Raw genomic sequence first — 21,488 nt, 5'->3', positions numbered from 1 at the left:
CCAAGTAATCAGAATTAGTGCTGCCGGCACCAAGCGAATAAATTTGTACACGACGTGCGGATGGCGAAGTGTTAAAGAGACCACTCAACCACCCACAATTTGCATGGCACCAGAGCATCGAGAACACTGATACATTGTTGCCTTCGAGCACTTTTTAAATTTCCAAACAGGTTATTATGTATATTATTTTTCCAAATGGGGCTTCGCCACAACATATGCGATCCCACTAACTGAAAATTGGTTACTTTTCGATATTTACATGCAGAAAATAAGCTACTTCAAAGTGTCTCTGTGGAAACAGTTCACCTGCATACAATTCACTATGAAAAAGCATTTATTAAGAAATTTTTGAGAACATGTCTCTCTGGAGTACAGTGTTTTATTTATTATATAAAACTATTTATATTCAGTCACAACCACACGAAACTTTTTTTAAATTTCATGTCGACTATGCCTTTGGTTCTCAGGACCATAGGACCAGGAATCTTTGTAAAATAAATGAATCGGCATCTGTCTCAGTGTGGGTGAAAGGTCTGTTTTAGACCACCTTCAAACCTGCACCAGGATGTAGATGGTGGCTGTGAACTGGGCAGGCACTACACCTCCACAAAAGCTAATTGCTGAGTTCACACCACCATCTACACCACAGTATGGGTCTGAAGATGGTCTATAACAGCCTAGTAATAAGTAGTCTCGAACCACTTCTGCAAAACTACACTGTTCATCTCTTTGTGTTAATCATATACCTTTTTCGAGTGAAAGATTTACAGGCAGTTCGCCACAAAACTGTCCAATGTAACTGAATGTAAATAACAATTCATCCTCCTTTTCCAACAGACACTACCACTGTTCCCCTCAGGTGTTCCAGCTTTATGTAATAAATGACTGGCATTAACCTAAGTTTTATTTAGATGCACTATACTTTCGAATGTCACATCCATGATCCTGCAGAGGAATCTGCATCACCATGAAACAACATCTCTCTTTTCATTAATATTTTATGCATGTTGAACACTGAATGGCTAAAGCCTATTTCTTTGAATGCTGTATACATTGAGAATTTCCTGTCTTAAAAAATCATATTTCTGAAGCAACATAAGCAATTTAGATAGTTTTGGATCTTCTTTTTTCTTATAGTAGCTGTTAAGAAAAAGGGTGGATTAACAAGTAACTCCTCCTGTGTCACAAGAAATTTAATAACGAAAATATAACAGCCGAAATAGTACAGATCATAGCTTGAGCTGTCGCCTGCAGTATCTTTCAGCATAGTCACTGCTCATTTGTACACATTTGCATCATCACTGAACCCAGGAATCAAATCTAGTTTGGAAAAATTCAGGGTTTTGATTCTTGAGACAATTTTAAAACTGTTTTAACCTCAACCATGAAGAAAATGCTGTGTGGCATTGGGCGAAAAAGTTTGGTAATAGAGAAGCAGACATTACCATGCAGTGGCCAGCTGACGACATCTTTTGCAGGTACCAATCAAGAATGTCTCGATGAAGTGATTCGAAGAGACAGATGCACTATGATTCGAAGAGACAGATGCATTAAGAGTTCACAATCAAAAGTAAAATCTATGTAACCATACTTACGAAACTTGGAAAGGTAATAATCCATGCCACTGACAGCAATTTTTCACCACTCAAGTGACTGCAAAAATGGGTTGGTAAGTAGTACCTCATGTACCCTACAGCCCTCATTTCACCCCGTCTGACTTCTACAGGTTTGAACCTATGAAAGACAACCAACGTGCTTAAATGTAGTAGTAACATTCTTACAACATAAATAGTTGTGGACTGAATGACTTGGATGAGGTTAAATGTGCTTTAAAATCATGGATCAAGAGGAAAATCCTGAATTTTTCCAAACTGGTTTTGATGCCTGGGTTTGACGATGGCACATATGTGTACAAATGCATGGTGACTATGTTGAATGATAGTGTATAGAGAACAATTCAGGTTATGATCTGTAGTCATTCTGCTAAAAGTTTGTTATTAATTTTTTTGCCAAAGGAGACATTACTTTTTGATTCATTCTCATATACGATGACAAATAGCATCTTTCTGGAAATTATTCAAAGCTTTCATTACTTCTTCTTCCTTAGCCACCTTTTGCTCTTGTCTGCAGCTTTGTTCTGTCATTTTCATCAGAATATATACTGCACTGTTCTTTCTCTATCATTAAAACAGTGTTCTTGCTTATTTTCAAAGCTGTTGCAGTCCTCTTAAAAACAACATTACAAACTAGACAAATGACAACACTGGTTGATTGTAATGCATTCACTTTTTATGTTTCAAATATGCACACGTTCATTTTGCAGTGCAGCAATGTGGCTTGTCCTACCTGCTCAAACGCAGTCCATCACTGGGCAGGCTTCCTGCGACCTCTATATGGTGAGAATACCTCCAAAATGTGACCATTGTTTCATCATATGTGAGAGGTGTTCAAAAGGAAAGCTATGAAACAATTCTGTGGGTATAACTGAAGTCTATTTAAAAGTAATCACTAAATACCCATACATAACTATCTACTTTTTCAGAAGCCGAAGGATTCCTTATTCACAGAATTCCTGTGGGTGTGACACTAAGCCACTCCTTCAACTGTGTCCTTCAGTTTGTCGTCTGAGATGAAGTTCTTCCCTATGAGATTTTTTTTTTAATTTTTTAGGACCAAACACACGGAAATCACAGGGTGACATGTCTAGGCTGTAGGGCAGATGGTGAAGCTGCTCCCACTTGAACTTGGCCACTACACTATGTGTGTGTGACTTTGGAGGCATGTGAATGCGTGTTATCATCAAGTAGAAACACTCTCGGCATAAGCAGCCCAGGCCATCTGCTCTTGATGGACTTGTGTAAGCTACGGAGTGTCTCACAGCATACGTCACTGCTGATGCTTTTTCTGTGCTAGAGGAATTCAATGAGTATCGGACCTTGGAAGCTGAAACAGATGTTGAGCATCACCATGCCCCTGAGAGCACAGCTTTGAATTTTTTGTGGGGAGGTGACGACACAGCCTTCCACAGCATGCTGTCCCGCTTTGTCTTTGGCTTGAAGTGATGGCACCACGTCTCATCACCAGCTATGATACGCTGAGAGAAAGCAGGGTCTTCATGGTACCAGGACAGGTGTTGCAGTGCTAGCCCCATATATGCAGTTCCATTTGCACTTTGCTGAGCTTCTTCTGAACCCATGGCACACCCAACTTCTTGCAACTCAACCTGCTGTGCACAACTGTCCACACTGATCCAAAAATGGCCCCAACATCACTGCTAATATTCACATTGTGACAGGCAAATCACTTCTCACCATGTCGTTCATCTTATTGATGAGTTTGGGCTGATTACCATGTTTGTCTGGCTAGGGCTCTGGTCATCCACTCAAACATTCCCAACCTTCCTGAAAACAATCACTCCCCTTTCTCAAGACATGAAGTCTCCCCCATATACGGCCACCATCCTTTAATGAATATCGGTCAATTTAATCCCCGTTCGCAGTCAGAAAACTAACTGCTTCTCAGTCATTGAATTCTGCAGTGTTAACGCAATGGTATCCTCACATGCACTGCCAAGTCAAGCAGACACAACACACAACTGTCTGCTTTTCCTCTGTATCATGTGTCCACGTCTATACACAATCATGCTTAGCACTACATTCCCATCCCTAGATGTCTCGCTATGTTGTCCCACAGTGGCATATGCAAATTTCAACTAGATTGGTTGTTGTGACATTTTGTACCTTTTCATCTGAACATTCATTACACATTTAATGGTTATAATCCTATCAGAATTTTGCACAAGTGCTTCAGTTCTTTGCTATGAAATATTTTTTCTGGCTGCTGCTCTGTGAGTGGTTACTCACAAACAGATGTTAACATATCCCATTACAAAAGTGTTATCAACAATGCTCCACAGAACGCATCAGTAATGACTCTGCCCCTAGACTTGAGTTTCATAAATTGTAAATATCGCCCAATATAAGATTTTAGAGTCAGCCTCTCAGAATTTTATAGTATGGATCTACATGATCCATAGCACCTTTCCTTCAGCATCTGCCACTAGATTGTGTTGAGGGCTTTCTAAGGGAGCTCTTGGACTTGTTACACAAATCTGTGACAAAGCAGACAATTCTTCTTTGAATCTGCATTATTCCTTCCAATAATCCCACTTATTAAGGGCACAGACCAATGATCTACACAACTTTTTTTCTCACCTATGTTATTAATCTTAATACAGATTATCTCATATTATGACACTCTATTCATCTCATTAGAGACTATATGGTGTACAGGAAGGACAACCATAAGCAAGCCTTCATTTTAATTTCTTTGATTTACCCGACACAGTCATTTTACAAGATGGATGTGGTAGGAAGGTGTATGTTGTCCAACTCTTCTTGGGTTATATGAACTCAGAATTTGAATAATAAACCTCACAGTGATGCACAAAACCTCTCTTGTAACATCTGCTACTGGTGTTTCATAGTTGTCTATGTGATGCTCTTGTGTTCACCAAATGAACGCAATATAAAATACACTGCTCTTCTTTGGATTTCATCTTCTCTATTAATCCTGCCTGGTGAAGGTCCCAGATGGACAATCAGTATCCAAGAATGAGACAAACGTAAGTTTTGTGAGGTACTTCTTTTGTAGATAAATTATGTTTCTTAGGGTTCGTCCAATAATCTGAGTCAGGCATCTGCTTTTCCTACAGCTAGTTTTATGCCACTGGTTCACTTTACATCATTCCAGATGCACATTCCTCGATATTGTATGGTTGGTTATATCTCCAGAAGATGATCAGCACAATCATATAACTGAACAATGACAGGTCTGTTTGCCTATTCATGTACAATATGTTACATGTATTTATGATGAAGAAGTCAACTATTTGTTACTGAATCAAGCACCTATTCTCCCGAGATTGCCTTGCAATTTGCTACAACTTCATACTGCTCCAACTTTTCTATTTACAGCAGTGTCAACCATGAACAGCCATATGGGCACCTGATATGTCTGTGCTATTTGAGTATAGTGCATGCTTGGTCTATTTAAGGAGGACATTAAAATTTCCTTCTCCACCACATAGAAAGTTAAGAAATATCAATCTAAAATCAACTGCATTTAAACCTTCAACCTGGTTCCAAATTAGATGACTGCAGTCAGCCATGTAAACAATGCTACAAATTGTGAGCTTTGTGAGTGTAAATTCAGCCCCCCTCCCCAAATGATTCCACAGGAGGCCTCTAAATCCAGGGGAAAGGCATCATCGGTTGGAACATGAACAAAAATTCCAGCCTGCTACAACAGATGTGTTTGACAGTTGTCTTTAACTCCTCATCCAGTTCTCAAGGCTTGATAGCTACCACCGCCTGACCATGACCAACACAACATCTAGCTGCATGTAGACTTTATGAAATTCCCCTCATAGCCTCGTAATCTTATAGTATGTCACAAAGAACTAACTAGGCACGTGAAAGAATCCAAAGAACAGGTAGCATATACTAATGTAAGCAGACTAAATGCTTTGCAGAAACCACTTCGTGTGGCTGCTTACTGTGAATGTCGATGCAATGTTGAGCTAATTTTTCAGTGGTTACTGATTTGTTTAATCCAGGTGACACACTGGCACTTACGGCAACATGAACCTCCTTTACAAAATTCTTACACACGAGACTAGTTCTCATAAACATACGAAATAACAAGGAGATATAGAACAAAGCACTAATTTAAAAAGCAGAAGGAGCAACTGGAGTTTAATGTCCTGTCACCAATAAGGAAATTAAAGACTTAGTAAATGCTTGGACCAAAGAAAAATGAGGAAGGAAACTGGCCATTCCCTTTTTAGTAGAACAATCCCACCATTTCCACTAAGTGATTTAGGGAAACCACATAAAATCTAAATCTGCATGGCTGGAGTAGGATTTAACACTTCCAGAATGAGAGTACAAGGTTTTAACCAAAAACTGCCAACCTAATTGTTATCAAAAACTAATGATTTGCACAAACCAAGTACTGGCAAAGCTAAACAGTAATGGATTTCTAAAATTTGTTTCAAGTGTATTACCTTCTTGTACAAACTAGCCTGATGAAACAATAAATATCTCCTGCAATCAAACATACAGGTATTAAATTATGATAAACTTTTGTCAATAAAGCTAAATACTGTAAATAATAACCCACATTATCCAGTTTTTCACGGTTCTCTTTCAACTCCCGGTCATGAATAGTGTATTCAAGAGATCTTCTCATTTTATCCCACTTTTGATACTCTTTTAGTTCTTCTTTCTCCTCTTCCAAAGTTTTTAGCCGTTCTTCAATTGTCCTCAGAAATTCCTCAATTTTGTCCAGCTTGCCTTCAGTTTCTGTAAGAAGAAAATGTGTGTGAGCACCATCCTTACAGGATTAACAATAAAATGGATATTTCTGGAGGGAGAGAGAGAGAGAGAGAGAGAGAGAGAGAGATAAACGCATCACTACATGCAAATGTCAAAAGATACCTCAAATGATGATAAAACATCTAACTACACTAAACATAATTTTGTATACGATGGAAACTACTGTGTTTAGCCAATTATAAGACAAGTTGAACGTAAGATAAAACAATGGAAAATCCAGGATGGAATGAAACAATATTATGAGAAGGGAAGTTGCTACTTACCACATAGCGGAGATGCTGAGTCGCAGATAGGCACAACAAAAAGTGTAGTTTCAGTTGCCTGGGATTACAGCCGCGCGTGTATGTGTGTGTGTATTGTTGAGGAAGGACTTAATGGTCAAAAGCTTTAATTGTGAGAGTCTTTCTTGTGTCTATCTGTGACTCAGCATCTCTGCTATATGTTGAGTAGCAACTTTCCTTCTCATAACATTGAATATAAGATACCAATTTTAAGAGGCACATTGAGAAAATTTTACTTTTAACATGCAGTGCAACAATAATTGAAATTTTTGGATAGAGCAATATACAAAATAAAGGCAACTACTCATTTACAGAAGATCAATGAATGGAAAACAGGAACATATTAACAAAAAACAGCATTCACACTAGTTGTTGAACACTAGATCTTTTTCTAGCAATATTACACAACTCTCTCTCTCTCTCTCTCTCTCTCTCTCTCTCTCACACACACATTCACACATACACACTCCCGTGGTGAAGCCAAGAGATATCCTGCCTAGTTTTACTGATATAAAGTACCTGCCTAAAACAGCTAACATTATACCAATTCTAAACTTATGACAAAGAGAAATAAAATAAATTTAAAAAATGGTTTACATTAATTTTTATCTTTATTTCACTATTTTAGCAACAACAACAATCTACATAAATACACTTGATGCCACTGTAGCTGCACTATAGAGGGTACCTTGTACCACTACTGGTCATTTCCTTTCCTGTTCCACTTGCGAACACAGCAAGAGAAAAACGACTATCTGCATGCCCCCTCATGATCCTAATTTTTTTTTTTACCTTATCTTCGTGATCCCACTCAAAATATACGTTGGTAGCAGTAGAATCATTCTGCAGTCAACTTCAAATGCTTGTTCTCTAATGTTCTCAACAGTGATTTGCAAAAAGAATGTCACCTTCTCTTTAAGGACTCCCATTTGAGTTTATGAAACATCTCTGATACTCGAGTGTAGCTCGAACTTACTAGTAACAAATCTAGCATCATATCTCTGAATTGCTTCAATGTTTTCCTTTAATCTGAACTGGTGGGTATCCCAAACACTTGCACAATACTTAAGAATGTATGCAGTCTCTTTTACAGATGAACCACAATTTCCTAAAATTCTCCCAATACACCAACATCGACCATTCACCTTCCCTACTACAGTCCTTACATGATCAATCCATTTCATATCACTTTACAACTTTATGTCTAGATATTTAATTGATATGACTATGGCAAGTACCACATTACTAATGCTGTATTCAAACAATGCATGACTGTATTCCTACTCATCTGCATTAACTTACATTTTTCTACATTTAGTGCAATCTGCTTCTCACCACACCAACTACAAATTAGAAGTCAGCCTATATCCTCCTACAGTAATTAGCCTAGACCGGTGAAGAACCCGGAGACTAGCAAGTCACATATTTAGGTTTTCTGTTTGTTTTTATAGTTGAATTTTTAAATTCTTTGCATATTTTTGTGTGGCTGCATAGTTTAATTATTAAATTCGCTGAATATTTTTATATTAAAGAGCTATTGCATTGCATTTTAGTAAGGCAGCGTGTACATTAGTTCTATCTGTAGCGTGGTTGTCATTTGTTTGTTCTTTCTGGACACTCAGTAACCACTGATCACAGCTCAGTTAGCTCTCAGCCTTCATTGGTAAAGCGCCAGGAGACTAGCAAGTCACATATTTACCCTTTACTGTTTGTTTTCAAAGTTTAGTTCTTAAGTTACTGGAATGAATAGGGTATGTGCATGCAGTGTGCAGACACAGGAGGCCGGAGTTTGCGATAACTGAAGATGCTAATGGCCACAGTCGGCCGTCTGCAGGTCTGCGGCAGTGAAGAAGGCTAATGCCTCAAGGTGTGTCGGCAGCAGAGAAACTGATGCGATACATGGAACACTTCAGGTATCACTGGTTTTGCCCACAGGCTCTGCTGTCGAGGCAGCTCCCAGTGTGCCTGATGCGAGAGATCCATGCTCACTGCAGTGTGTGTGGTGGGTTTTTATGCAGTCAAGTCACTAGAGGTGGAGAATTAACATGGAGGTTGGCCATCTGGACTCACTCACTCACTCTGTGAGTGGAAAGAGGGTAACTCCTTTGACAGGGTCTGAGTAGGCACACATGGGGGGCGTTTACTAATTGTCGGGAGGTACAATATTAGCATGTTATGGAGCCTTTTAGGGAAACAGCGCCCAGGTATGGAAAGAGTCCCAGTGTGCACTCGGTGTCAGGAGGTCTCATCTCAGAAGTGAGGAGGTCCTGCCCGCAGCTATCGAGGGTGCAGGGTGCAATAGTCTGCAAGTTATTGCTTATATCGGTACCAATAAAGCCTGTCACTTGAATTCTGCAGACATCCACAATTCCTATAGGTGGCAGGCTAAAGTGGTGAAGATTGCTGGCTTCGTTTGTGGGGGGCAAGAAGAGTTCACAATTTACAGCATTGCACTCAAGAGTTGATTGGGGTCCTTTGGTTGAAATCCTCCACTTGGCTCCAAACCAGAGGCTACATCAATTCTGCGATGGTCATTGCTGCAGATATATGGACCTGTGCTATGAGGTGGAGAGCTTTGGACTCCTCTTCCTCCTGACAGATCACAAGTGGACTACACTAAGGAAGCAGCTATTTGGAAAGCAAATACATTGTTTTTAAGGCTCAGCAGTAGTTTGAGGCTCTCTGATGAACACTTGCCAGTTGATACGCAGAGAGGAAAGTAAGACTGCGTATGAAGTAGACACATTTCGGCTGTCAAAATTTTAAAAGTATTTGTATCAAAATTTCTGAACTTACTGCCCTCCAGGAAGTCTGTTGTGCTCAAATTATTCTTGGAACAGAGGACTGGCTGAAACTTGAAGTAGGAAACACCCAAATGCGTAGTACCTTTCGCATCTATATTGACATGAGAATGTGACACTATTACTTCATCTCTTGCTTCCAAACACGTTGTCTGACTGCCGCTCTCTCACTAGCTGTGCAAAAAGAGCAGCCGACATACCCCCTTTCATTTCTATCATACCTCACGGTGAGCACTGACAACACTGGTGCACAGAACACAAAGTATATCATGAACTCCTATTTAGACTTTAACCATCTCCTGCAGAAAGGTATACTATTTTTGAATATTTGTTTATCTTTAGAGTCAACTGAATTCTGACTACAAATGGATTCAGGTCAACTGCAGTTTAAACATGGTATATGTTCACAAAAAGCCACAGTACGCAGCATACATGCCCATGATTGGCAGCATGATGAAAACTGCTGCTCTCAGCCAAGATGGTGTGTCGCTGTTCCCACTCTAACCCTTCCAAATTTCTCAAAATAAATTTGCACATGCAGCCCATTGCCGAAGTTTCATATGTAGCTCTAAGACTGTCCCTATATTAATCTATAACACAACACAACAACACTGACCTCAGTAACAATAGTTTAATCTGCATATCTAAGTTGACCCTGTATTTTTTGTACCCCAAATTTGGGAGAAAACCTCATCTTATAATTGGGTAAATACAGTATTAACTTCTGGTTCCAACATTTTTATTTCTGGAAAACCTAAACAAAGAGAAGTTTATGTGATTTGTAGAAATTATGAACTAAAGGTTATAAGTTTCCGTACATTCTAAGAAAATATACCTTTCAAAATGGCCTTTGACTCTTCCCTCCTTTCATCATACACTCTTGTGCCAGCCACTTCTCGTAGTAACTTCAACCTATGTGAATCTGGTGCTGTAGCCATTTGGTTAATCTAGAAATAAAATTGCAATAAATTATATATTATTTTGTCAAAATAATGTATTTGAATACAGTCATATTTCAGAACCACCAAGAGCTGCTGATAACATAATTCTTCATTAACTACAGATTTCAATCATCTGAGCATCTTCAGGTATAATAAATTTTTTTACTGTACAATTGGCATGGCAATGTGATATCAAATAAGAGTCATCCTGTGACAACGGTAAATCAATAATGCCGAGGATTGTGAAAGGATCACTGTTTTAATAAATCCATCTCAACTGCGTAATACTTTATTTTTAGTTCCACACTCGGATTTGGTACCTTATTCCATTTTCAAGTGGACTTACATACGGTGAAAGCATATATCAGCAACAATTCAAATATAAGAGTACAAAACCAGTAAAAGCAATTGTCAGGTGCACAGTTTTTCATTTTCTGTAACAACTGTATTGACAATGCTCACACTTATGATACATTACGAAATAACCTGTACTAGACATTCTATTGTATTTACAGTTCATGCTCTAGAATACAGTTTGACACTAATTTTTAATGTGCTTCATTAATTACATTTAAACTGTTACGGGCACAGGCTTCTTATTATGTAGGACCATTTACAAATGTTATGAGATACTGAAACTACACTCCTGGAAATTGAAATAAGAACACCGTGAATTCATTGTCCCAGGAAGGGGAAACTTTATTGACACATTCCTGGGGTCAGATACATCACATGATCACACTGACAGAACCACAGGCACGTAGACACAGGCAACAGAGCATGCACAATGTCGGCAGTAGTACAGTGTATATCCACCTTTCGCAGCAATGCAAGCTGCTATTCTCCCATGGAGACGATCGTAGAGATGCTGGATGTAGTCCTGTGGAACGGCTTGCCATGCCATTTCCACCTGGCGCCTCAGTTGGACCAGCGTTCGTGCTGGACGTGCAGACCGCGTGAGACGACGCTTCATCCAGTCCCAAACATGCTCAATGGGGGACAGATCCGGAGATCTTGCTGGCCAGGGTAGTTGACTTACACCTTCTAGAGCACGTTGGGTGGCACGGGATACATGCGGATGTGCATTGTCCTGTTGGAACAGCAAGTTCCCTTGCCGGTCTAGGAATGGTAGAACGAAGGGTTCGATGACGGTTTGGATGTACCGTGCACTATTCAGTGTCCCCTCGACGATCACCAGTGGTGTACGGCCAGTGTAGCAGATCGCTCCCCACACCATGATGCCGGGTGTTGGCCCTGTGTGCCTCGGTCGTATGCAGTCCTGATTGTGGCGCTCAACTGCACGGCGCCAAACACGCATACGACCATCATTGGCACCAAGGCAGAAGCGACTCTCATCGCTGAAGACGACACGTCTCCATTCGTCCCTCCATTCACGCCTGTCGCGACACCACTGGAGGCGGGCTGCACGATGTTGGGGCGTGAGCGGAAGACGGCCTAACGGTGTGCGGGACCGTAGCCCAGCTTCATGGAGACGGTTGCGAATGGTCCTCGCCGATACCCCAGGAGCAACAGTGTCCCTAATTTGCTGGGAAGTGGCGGTGCGGTCCCCTACGGCACTGCGTAGGATCCTACGGTCTTGGCGTGCATCCGTGCGTCGCTGCGGTCCGGTCCCAGGTCGACGGGCACGTGCACCTTCCGCCGACCACTGGCGACAACATCGATGTACTGTGGAGACCTCACGCCCCACGTGTTGAGCAATTCGGCGGTACGTCCACCCGGCCTCCCGCATGCCCACTATACGCCCTCGCTCAAAGTCCGTCAACTGCACATACGGTTCACGTCCACGCTGTCGCGGCATGCTACCAGTGTTAAAGACTGCGATGGAGCTCCGTATGCCACGGCAAACTGGCTGACACTGACGGCGGCGGTGCACAAATGCTGCGCACCTAGCGCCATTCGACGGCCAACACCGCGGTTCCTGGTGTGTCCGCTGTGCCGTGCATGTGATCATTGCTTGTACAGCCCTCTCGCAGTGTCCGGAGCAAGTATGGTGGGTCTGACACACCGGTGTCAATGTGTTCTTTTTTCCATTTCCAGGAGTGTAGTTGTGGAGTTCAAAATAACTATATGATGAAAATGAGTTAGTTTTATTACGACAAAAAGCTTCTGCCAATAAATTAGTCTGCTGGAAGAATGCGGAGCACATGGTATGGAGGGGATACTCTAGCTCCAATCTGAGCTCCGGAATTTGTAAGTGTCACCATGGTGACGGTGCTGCACTGCCACTCCTATGACTCAAGGTTGTACACGGTGGCTCTCAGTGGCTGAAAAGTGTCTGTCCTGTGTCCATCATTTGTTGTGGATCGTGATTTACTAATACAGATTGTGTTAACAGTGCAATGTAAAGTGTCATTTTGTTAATATCAAACATATATGATACGGCCTCTTCCTCAGACCACAGGAAAGTAGGCAGCGGCATTATCTCAAAGAGCCACTCCTGTGAGCTCGAATATAATGTACAAGGGTGGTTTGAAAATTTCTCGGAATCACCATGAGAGGTCAGTGCTAGCGTGACTTGTTCACATGATATTCATAAGACTGTTGTCTGTAAACACAAGCCACGTCAGTGCTCTTGGAACAGAGCAATTTAAATTTGGTTGGGAGAGCTTATATGATGATCCATGCAGTGGTCAGCCAAAATGTGTCACTACTTCAGAAATCATTGCAAAAATGCACAAAATGGTCATGGAGGATCACTGATCGAAAGTGCGTGAAATTGCTCACGCTTGCCAGATGTCACCTGAAAGTGTTTCTCACATTTTAACTGAAGAATTAGAAATGAAAAAATTATCTACAAGATGGGTGCCGCGACCCTTGATGCTGGATCAAAAACACATGAGAATGGACATATCGGAACAATGTTTGCCCCGTTTTAGGAGAAATGAAGAAGATTTTCTGTGCCGCTTTGTGGTTACAGGTGAAAGTTGGGTGCACTACTATATCCCAGAGACAAAACAACAGTCAAAGCAGTGGAAAAATGCTGACTCTCCACCACCAAAGAAGGCAAAGATAATTCCTTCGGCGGGAAAGGCCATGGCATCAGTGTTCTGGAATGCAAAGAGGATTTTGTTTGTAGGTTATCTCCCCACTGGGGAAACAAACATAAAAAAACTGGAAAAGACTATGCTAACCTCCTGGACAAACTGCAACGAAAGATACACGAAAAAAGGCCAGCTTTAGCAAGTAAGAAAGTCATCTTCCAGCAAGACAACGCTTGCCCACAAACATGTGCCGTCACCATGGCAAAATTACTAAAACTAAGGTATGATGTGTTGTCAGACCCGCCTTATTCATCTGATATGGTTCCGTCAGGCTTATATCTCTTTCCAAAACTGAAAATTTTTCTTGGTGGACAAAGATTCACTTCAAACAACGAACTGATAGCCGGAGTTGACAACTATAGTACTTTTCATACCACCCTCATACAACACTATTCTGAGGAAGAAAGGGATAACAGCGAGCCCCTGAGTTGTTGCAGGACTGAGAATTGGAACAACCTCTGTGCAGAAAATGAAGAGGAGACAACCTCTGTGTAGAAAATGAAGAGGGACAAGTGTGCTGCAGAGCTATCAGAGCAAACTGCCGCTTTTCTGACCCCGGTAAAAACCAGAGTGTGTGTTGCTAAAATGATGGAACTTCATAATTTTCAAGAGAGCACCATCTGACTATTACACATACAAAAAATACATCACCTGGAAGAAGCTGCTTTGGCTGGAAAAAACATGGATAAATGCTGGTCATTAAAGGCTGACTGTGTGGGCTGCACTGTGCAAGGAACAACGAAATCTCCAGTTGGAAAAGATAGTGAGCTCTTTTTTTTTTTTTTTTTTAATACACTGGAACAATTCGTGTGTTTGTTCCAAACGTTTTGTTGTTGTTTACATCAAAGAAATCTGGGGGCTACTACGAAGGAATTATGGCAACAAAATGTAAAATGTGGTTCGTACACTCTTTGCTTCCAAATATAGAAAAGAAATCCACAATCATATTTAATAATGCACCATATCATTTTGTTTAATTAAACAAAGCCCGTACATGCAGCAGCAGAAAGAGTGTAGTCGTGGACTGGCTAGACAAGAACAGCATCTATCTGATAAGCAAATGTAAAAGGCAAAATTGTTAGAACTCGTGAAACAGCATACATCATATATTGTCATTTAAGACAAAATTGCAGAAGACAATCATCATAAAGTGTTGTGTCTACCACCATACCACTGGTATTTCAATGCAAAGAATTCATGCGGGCTAAGGTGACACCGTAAGTTACAGACAGAAATAAAAGTTTTAAGTTTAAAGATGTCGCATTTTTAGTGCATGAGGCATTGGGCAGTATTACTCCCACAAAATGGAACATTATTGTCAAAAGTACATGGTACATCTTGGAAGATGCAGGGCATGAAAAGATTACTGGCACAAAGAGTCTTTGAAGACTGTGGAGTCTACTCTCCTCCTTAACATGCAGGTAAGAAAAGCACCTACACATTAAAATATGTATCAAAATACTGGAACATCATAATCTTTATTTTGTTTTAACATATGTTTCCAAACCTTTTCTTTTTTATTATGAAGAGAGTATGTTTCAATCCCCCGAAGCTGTCAACATTTTTTGACGCTTTACTACTACGAAACAGTAGCGGCTCTACAATTTTCTGGTGTGATATTTGTATTTGGGCAACTGACACACTGTGACATTATTTCACTGGCCTGTCTATAGTTACTAACTGTGTTTAGAGAGATTTATTTACTACAATATTGCACATTAACTTTTATAATGACGTATAAACAACTCATTAGTGTATAACACTCTTTTTTCCCCCCTTTGCTTGCTTACCTTTCCCTGCTTTACAATGTAATAAGGATTAGAACGTGAGAAACCAGCAGATTCTAGCAAATTCATCACATCACTTCTTGGTACTATTTTTTTATTCAAGAAGTACTGGTCCTTTTTAGCTCCAATCACCCGACGTAAATAAACCTCCTCTTTATCGATCTGAAAGACAAATACAAACATTGCATCAATATACAGAACGGTGCTGCATTATAAATTAAAAATTCATAATACTAGAGAAAGGAGCAAGTGAAAAGCAAGCAAATGCTATGTGTAAGTCACTGAAATTAGTTTGTTGTTGCAAGTTCTCTGTGACAACACTAGGATGACATGCTGAAAGTTAACAGCCCGAGTCTGTGAAGCTATTATTTCATGTATAAACAAAATTTCTGAATCTGTGCCAAATAAGCAATTGCATTTAAGTCATTATATTGTCCTTGGAACATGATTTTGACTTACTGAAGGGGCCCCACTATTTTTACACCACTACCATTAGCTTATACGACTGTTGTAATAATCTATATCAGGCGTCAGCAATCTTTTGTTACCCTCAGATCTAATCTGCATACTTACTTAAGCTCGTGGGCTAACTCGTCACAGGGCATGCATAAAGGCAAAACTATAGCATCTGTGACATTAATGTTTATGGAGTAATGCACCTATATGAATGGGACATGTTTCTCAATATGCCACACCAACAAATTATGCCTCAAAACGTGTTTCGGGAGTACATTCATTTTATGTTTACCCAGAAAACAGTAAAATTGATACCACTGAGAGGAAAACGAAAAACTGTGAAATGCTGCAACATTGTATAAATCTGACACTGCAGACATTATGAATTCATCAGAGAGCCAAACAGAAGTGCCTTGCTAGCAGTGTCCCTATCAAGTGAAAATTGAAAAACTATTTAACAGCATTCATACTTTTTAATTCAAAACCAAGAAAGACCTCCCTACTTAGTACCAACGACCTGGGTTATGCTACAGATAAGGGGTAAGGCAACCAACATTAGTTGGTACCTAGTACTGATTAGCTGGGCTATGCTGCAGAGAAGGGGTGTTACCACACCCCTTCTCTGCAGCATAGCCCAGCTAATCGGTACTAGGTTGGGAAATTTTTGTTTGTTTGTTTTAAATTAACAAGTACAAATGCCATAATACAGTGTTCTCATTTCCACTATTTAAAATCTAAATGACTTGACCTTGGCACATATCAACTGTATTAAACATCAAACTGGAAAAAGGCAAACAACAGAACGTCAAACCGAAAATACTGCCTTCACTCAGATAATACATGTTGATAATACTGAAAATACTTTGGTAGGCACCAATACTGTTCATCAATATTTCTTGCCCTCAGACAATCATGATATTTATATACTGACAATAATACTGAATATGTGACAGCTGCTTAACTTTCGTGTGGCATTTCTAGCATTGTAGATGATAGGTATGAATCTTATTTTGTTAGCACTGCACACAATGGCTGAAAGTGCTCAAACCAGGACAGCAGAGCTCACTAAAAGTTTTACAGACTGTACAGCCAATAAGGAAGCAGGACTCAAGTGACATGGTAACAGAGCCCCTAACACACAAGTTTGAGGCTACAGCATCCATGATGGTGAAGTTTATGGATAATATATTTTTAAACTGTGTGCTAAGCTTTCTGACAGACCACTGCAATAAACTGTACCTCAATATATGCCTTTTCAAGAAAATGAATGTTATAAATGGAAACTCTCGAAACTAAACACAAGAATACAGGGCAGCAAAATGTGTGAAATATTACGAGGCTTCGGGGAAAAATCAGGGAGGGGGAGAGAGAGAGAGAGAGAGAGAGAGAGAGAGAGAGAGAGAGAGAGGGAGGATGAAGAGGAGAAGTGTCACATGACTTGACAGCAACACCCTTGGTCAAAACTGTATTGTCTGTCACTGTTTGTGATTGGTGCCTTGCTTCCTGACAAGTCATTGAAATAACATGTACCTTAAAATGCACCTCTTCAAGAACACGTGAATATTATCTTGCGAAGAGACTCGTGTGAAACACTGTAACTTTTGTCTAAATGCAATACACTGAACACACAAATTTTGCAGGTAAATGTGCGCTCTGAGCCCGAATATTTAATACAATGGTGTTCATGCCTGGATTTATATCATTGACACAGAGTCTTAAAGTATTTTTTCACATTGCCATCTGTTAACCTCATATGTATTTATTTACTCCTCCCCCATGAACCTTGCCGTTGGTGGGGAGGCTTGCGTGCCTCAGCGATACAGATGGCCGTACCGTAGGCGCAACCACTACGGAGGGGTATCTGTTGAGAGGCCAGACAAACGTATGGTTCCTGAAGAGGGGCAGCAGCCTTTTCAGTAGTTGCAGGGGCAACAGTCTGGATGATTGAATGATCTGGCTTTGTAACAATAATCAAAACGGCCTTGCTGTGCTGGTACTGCGAACGGCTGAAAGCAAGGGGAAACTACAGCCGTAATTTTTCCCGAGGGCATGCAGCTTTACTGTATGGTTAAATGATGATGGCGTCCTCTTGGGTAAAATATTCCGGAGGTAAAATAGTCCCCCATTCGGATCTCCGGGCGGGGACTACTCAAGAGGACGTTGTTATCAGGAGAAAGAAAACTGGCGTTCTACGGATCGGAGCGTGGAATGTCAGATCCCTTAATCGAGCAGGTAGGTTAGAAAATTTAAAAAGGGAAATGAATAGGTTAAAGTTAGATATAGTGGGAATTAGTGAAGTTCGGTGGCAGTAGGAACAAGACTTTTGGTCAGGTGAATACAGGGTTATAAATACAAAATTGAATAGAGGTAATGCAGGAGTAGGTATAATAATGAATAAAAAAATAGGCGGGCGGGTAAGCTACTACAAACAACATAGTGAACGCATTATTGTGGCCAAGATAGACACGAAGCCCACGCCTACTACAGTAGTACAAGTTTATATGCCAACTAGCTCTGCAGATGATGAAGAAATTGATGAAATGTATGATGAGATAAAAGAAATTATTCAGATAGTGAAGGGAGACGTAAATTTAATAGTCCTGGGTGACTGGAATTCGAGTGTAGGAAAAGGGAGAGAAGGAAACATAGTAGGTGAATATGGATTGGGGCTAAGAAATGAAAGAGGAAGCCGTCTGGTAGAATTTTGCACAGAGCATAACTTAATCATAGCTAACACTTGGTTCAAGAATCATAAAAGAAGGTTGTATACATGGAAGAATCCCGGAGATACTAAAAGGTATCAGATAGATTATATAATGGTAAGACAGAGATTTATGAACCAGGTTTTAAATTGTAAGACATTTCCAGGGGCAGATGTGGACTCTGACCACAATCTATTGGTTATGAACTGCAGATTAAAATTGAAGAAACTGCAAAAAGGTGGGAATTTAAGGAGATGGGACCTGGATAAGCTGACTAAACCAGAGGTTGTACAGAGTTTCAGGGAAAGCATAAGGGAACAATTGACAGTAGTGGGGGAAAGAAGTAAAGTAGAAGAAGAATGGGAAGAAGAAGGGAAAGCAGCAAGGTGGAAGAAGTATATAAAGGGTCTATACAAGGGCGATGTACTTGAGGACAATATTATGGAAATGGAAGAGAATGTAGATGAAGACGAAATGGGAGATACAATACTGTGTGAAGAGTTTGACAGAGCACTGAAAGACCTGAGTCGAAACAAGGCCCCGGGAGTAGACAACATTCCATTAGAACTACTGACGGCCTTGGGAGAGCCAGTCCTGACAAAACTCTACCATCTGGTGAGCAAGATGTATGAGACAGGCGAAATACCCCCAGACTTCTAGTAGAATATAATAATTCCAATCCCAAAGAAAGCAGGTGTTGACATATGTGAAAATTACCGAACAATCAGTTTAATAAGCCACAGCTGCAAAATACTAACGCAAATTCTTTACAGACGAATGGAAAAAATAGTAGAAGCCAACCTTGGGAAAGATCAGTTTGGATTCTGTAGAAATATTGGAACACGTGAGGCAATACTGACCTTATGACTTATCTTAGAAGAAAGATTAAGGAAAGGCAAACCTACATTTCTAGCATTTGTAGACAATGTTGACTGGAATACTCTCTTCCAAATTCTAAAGGTGGCAGGGGTAAAATACAGGGAGCGAAAGGCTATTTACAATTTGTACAGAAACCAGATGGCAGTTATACGAGTCGAGGGGCATGAAAGGGAAGCAGTGGTTGGGAAGGGAGTGAGACAGGGTTGTAGCCTCTCCCCGATGTTATTCAATCTGTATATTGAGCAAGCAGTAAAGGAAACAAAAGAAAAATTCGGAGTTGGTATTAAAATCCATGGAGAAGAAATAAAAACTTTGAGGTTCGCCGATGACATTGTAATTCTGTCAGAGACAGCAAAGGACTTGGAAGAGCAGTTGAATGGAATGGACATTGTCTTGAAAGGAGGATATAAGATGAACATAAACAAAAGCAAAACGAGGATCATGGAATGTAGTCGAATTAAGTCGGGTGATGCTGAGGGAATTAGATTAGGAAATGAGACACTTAAAGTAGTAAAGGAGTTTTGCTATTTGGGGAGCAAAATAACTGATGATGGTCGAAGTAGAGAGGATATAAAATGTAGACTGGCAATGGCAAGGAAAGCGTTTCTGAAGAAGAGAAATTTGTTAACATCGAGTATAGATTTAAGTGTCAGGAAGTCGTTTCTGAAACTATTTGTATGGAGTGTAGCCATGTATGGAAGTGAAACATGGACGATAAATAGTTTGGACAAGAAGAGAATAGAAGCTTTCGAAATGTGGTGCTACAGAAGAATGCTGAAGATTAGATGGGTAGATCACATAACTAATGAGGAGGTATTGGTTCAAATGGCTCTGAGCACTATGGGACTCAACTGCTGAGGTCATTAGTCAATGAGGAGGTATTGAATAGAATTGGGGAGAAGAGGAGTTTGTGGCACAACTTGACGAGAAGAAGGGATCGGTTGGTAGGACATGTTCTGAGGCATCAAGGGATCACAAATTTAGCATTGGAGGGCAGTGTGGAGGGTAAAAATCATAGAGGGAGACCAAGAGATGAATACACTAAGCAGATTCAGAAGGATGTAGGTTGCAGTAGGTACTGGGAGATGAAGAAACTTGCACAGGATAGGGTAGCATGGAGAGCTGCATCAAACCAGTCTCAGGACTGAAGACCACAACAACAACATTTATTTACTTCCATGAGAGAGAAAATTGCTCACAATTGTATGTTCTTCTATAAAGACAGAGTTCCTTTCCTGCCAACGATCTCAGTTGGGGATATTTTTCTTCATTCTATGATTCGACCACAGCTCTTATTCAAATTTCGATTTTAAAGAAAAATCTTCCTGAAGTTTAATTTGTTCCAGTTGAAGGAATTTTGCCTTTTCTATGTCACAATTTATTGGGTAAGTAAATACGGCAAAAGTGATTTCTGCATTCCTCACATGAAAAAATGTTGTGGCCAAAGGCATTAACAAGGATTTCAGTTCATAAGCATAAATATCGTAACTAACATTTCCCTGAGCAGATATTGTTGGAAAACGATATGTTTTCAGCTCATATCTACATTTCTGACAAGTGCTTCTTTGCCTGAAAAGCTTCCAGATGGTCGTATAATTCATGAACTAACCGGCCTTGTTTCTGGAGTTTGTAATTGAAGCCATTTTAATGACAAATCCTTTAGGCTCATTTACATCAGCTACTGGTTTCTCTCTGATAGCTATACAAGATCTTCTATTTCTTGTGAGGGATCATAAAAATGTTTCAGCGTTTTGCCATTGCCCAGCCATTCCACTTCACAATAGTAAGTTAGCTTTTCAGGATCGGAGCATAGGTCATCCTAATACTGTTTGAACTGGTGGTGAATTAGTGTGAGGGGCTTTGTAAAACTAATGCTCATGGAACCACATTACTGACAATTTTAATTTTGTCTTTCCGCGATTGCCCTGTAAGCTGTGTTGAACGATGTGTTTCACAAAAAGTGCCTTTTCACTTTATATTCCTTCATAACAGATAGTGATTCACTACACAACAGACAAACAAGTTTATCTTTGTATATGGTAAAGGAATAATCCCCTGTACATTTCTCCTGGAATTGGTGATATCCAGTATCTACTTTTCTCAATGCCACACATTTTGTGAACAAACTAAGTGAAAATGCACGGAAACTCTTGTACAAAATTAACAAATGAATAGCACAGA

The 21,488-nt window shown here is 40.2% G+C and overlaps 1 protein-coding gene across 1 annotated transcript in view; it reads right to left on the bottom strand.

Moving 5' to 3' along the window:
- Positions 1-21,488, bottom strand: part of LOC126262890 (structural maintenance of chromosomes protein 3) — a 169,407-nt gene that overhangs the window by 127,418 nt on the left and 20,501 nt on the right. Inside the window, exons 5-7 of the mRNA XM_049959780.1 lie at positions 15,274-15,432; positions 10,316-10,427; positions 6,184-6,365 (exon numbers count right to left, since the gene is read on the bottom strand). Coding sequence (XP_049815737.1) covers positions 6,184-6,365; positions 10,316-10,427; positions 15,274-15,432 — 453 coding nt within the window. The remainder of the gene's footprint in view (positions 1-6,183; positions 6,366-10,315; positions 10,428-15,273; positions 15,433-21,488) is intronic.

The sequence above is a fragment of the Schistocerca nitens genome, chromosome 1 (genome assembly GCF_023898315.1).
Source record: "Schistocerca nitens isolate TAMUIC-IGC-003100 chromosome 1, iqSchNite1.1, whole genome shotgun sequence".
NCBI classification, from domain to species: Eukaryota; Metazoa; Arthropoda; class Insecta; order Orthoptera; family Acrididae; genus Schistocerca; species Schistocerca nitens.
This window is presented reverse-complemented; position numbering and strand designations above follow the sequence as displayed.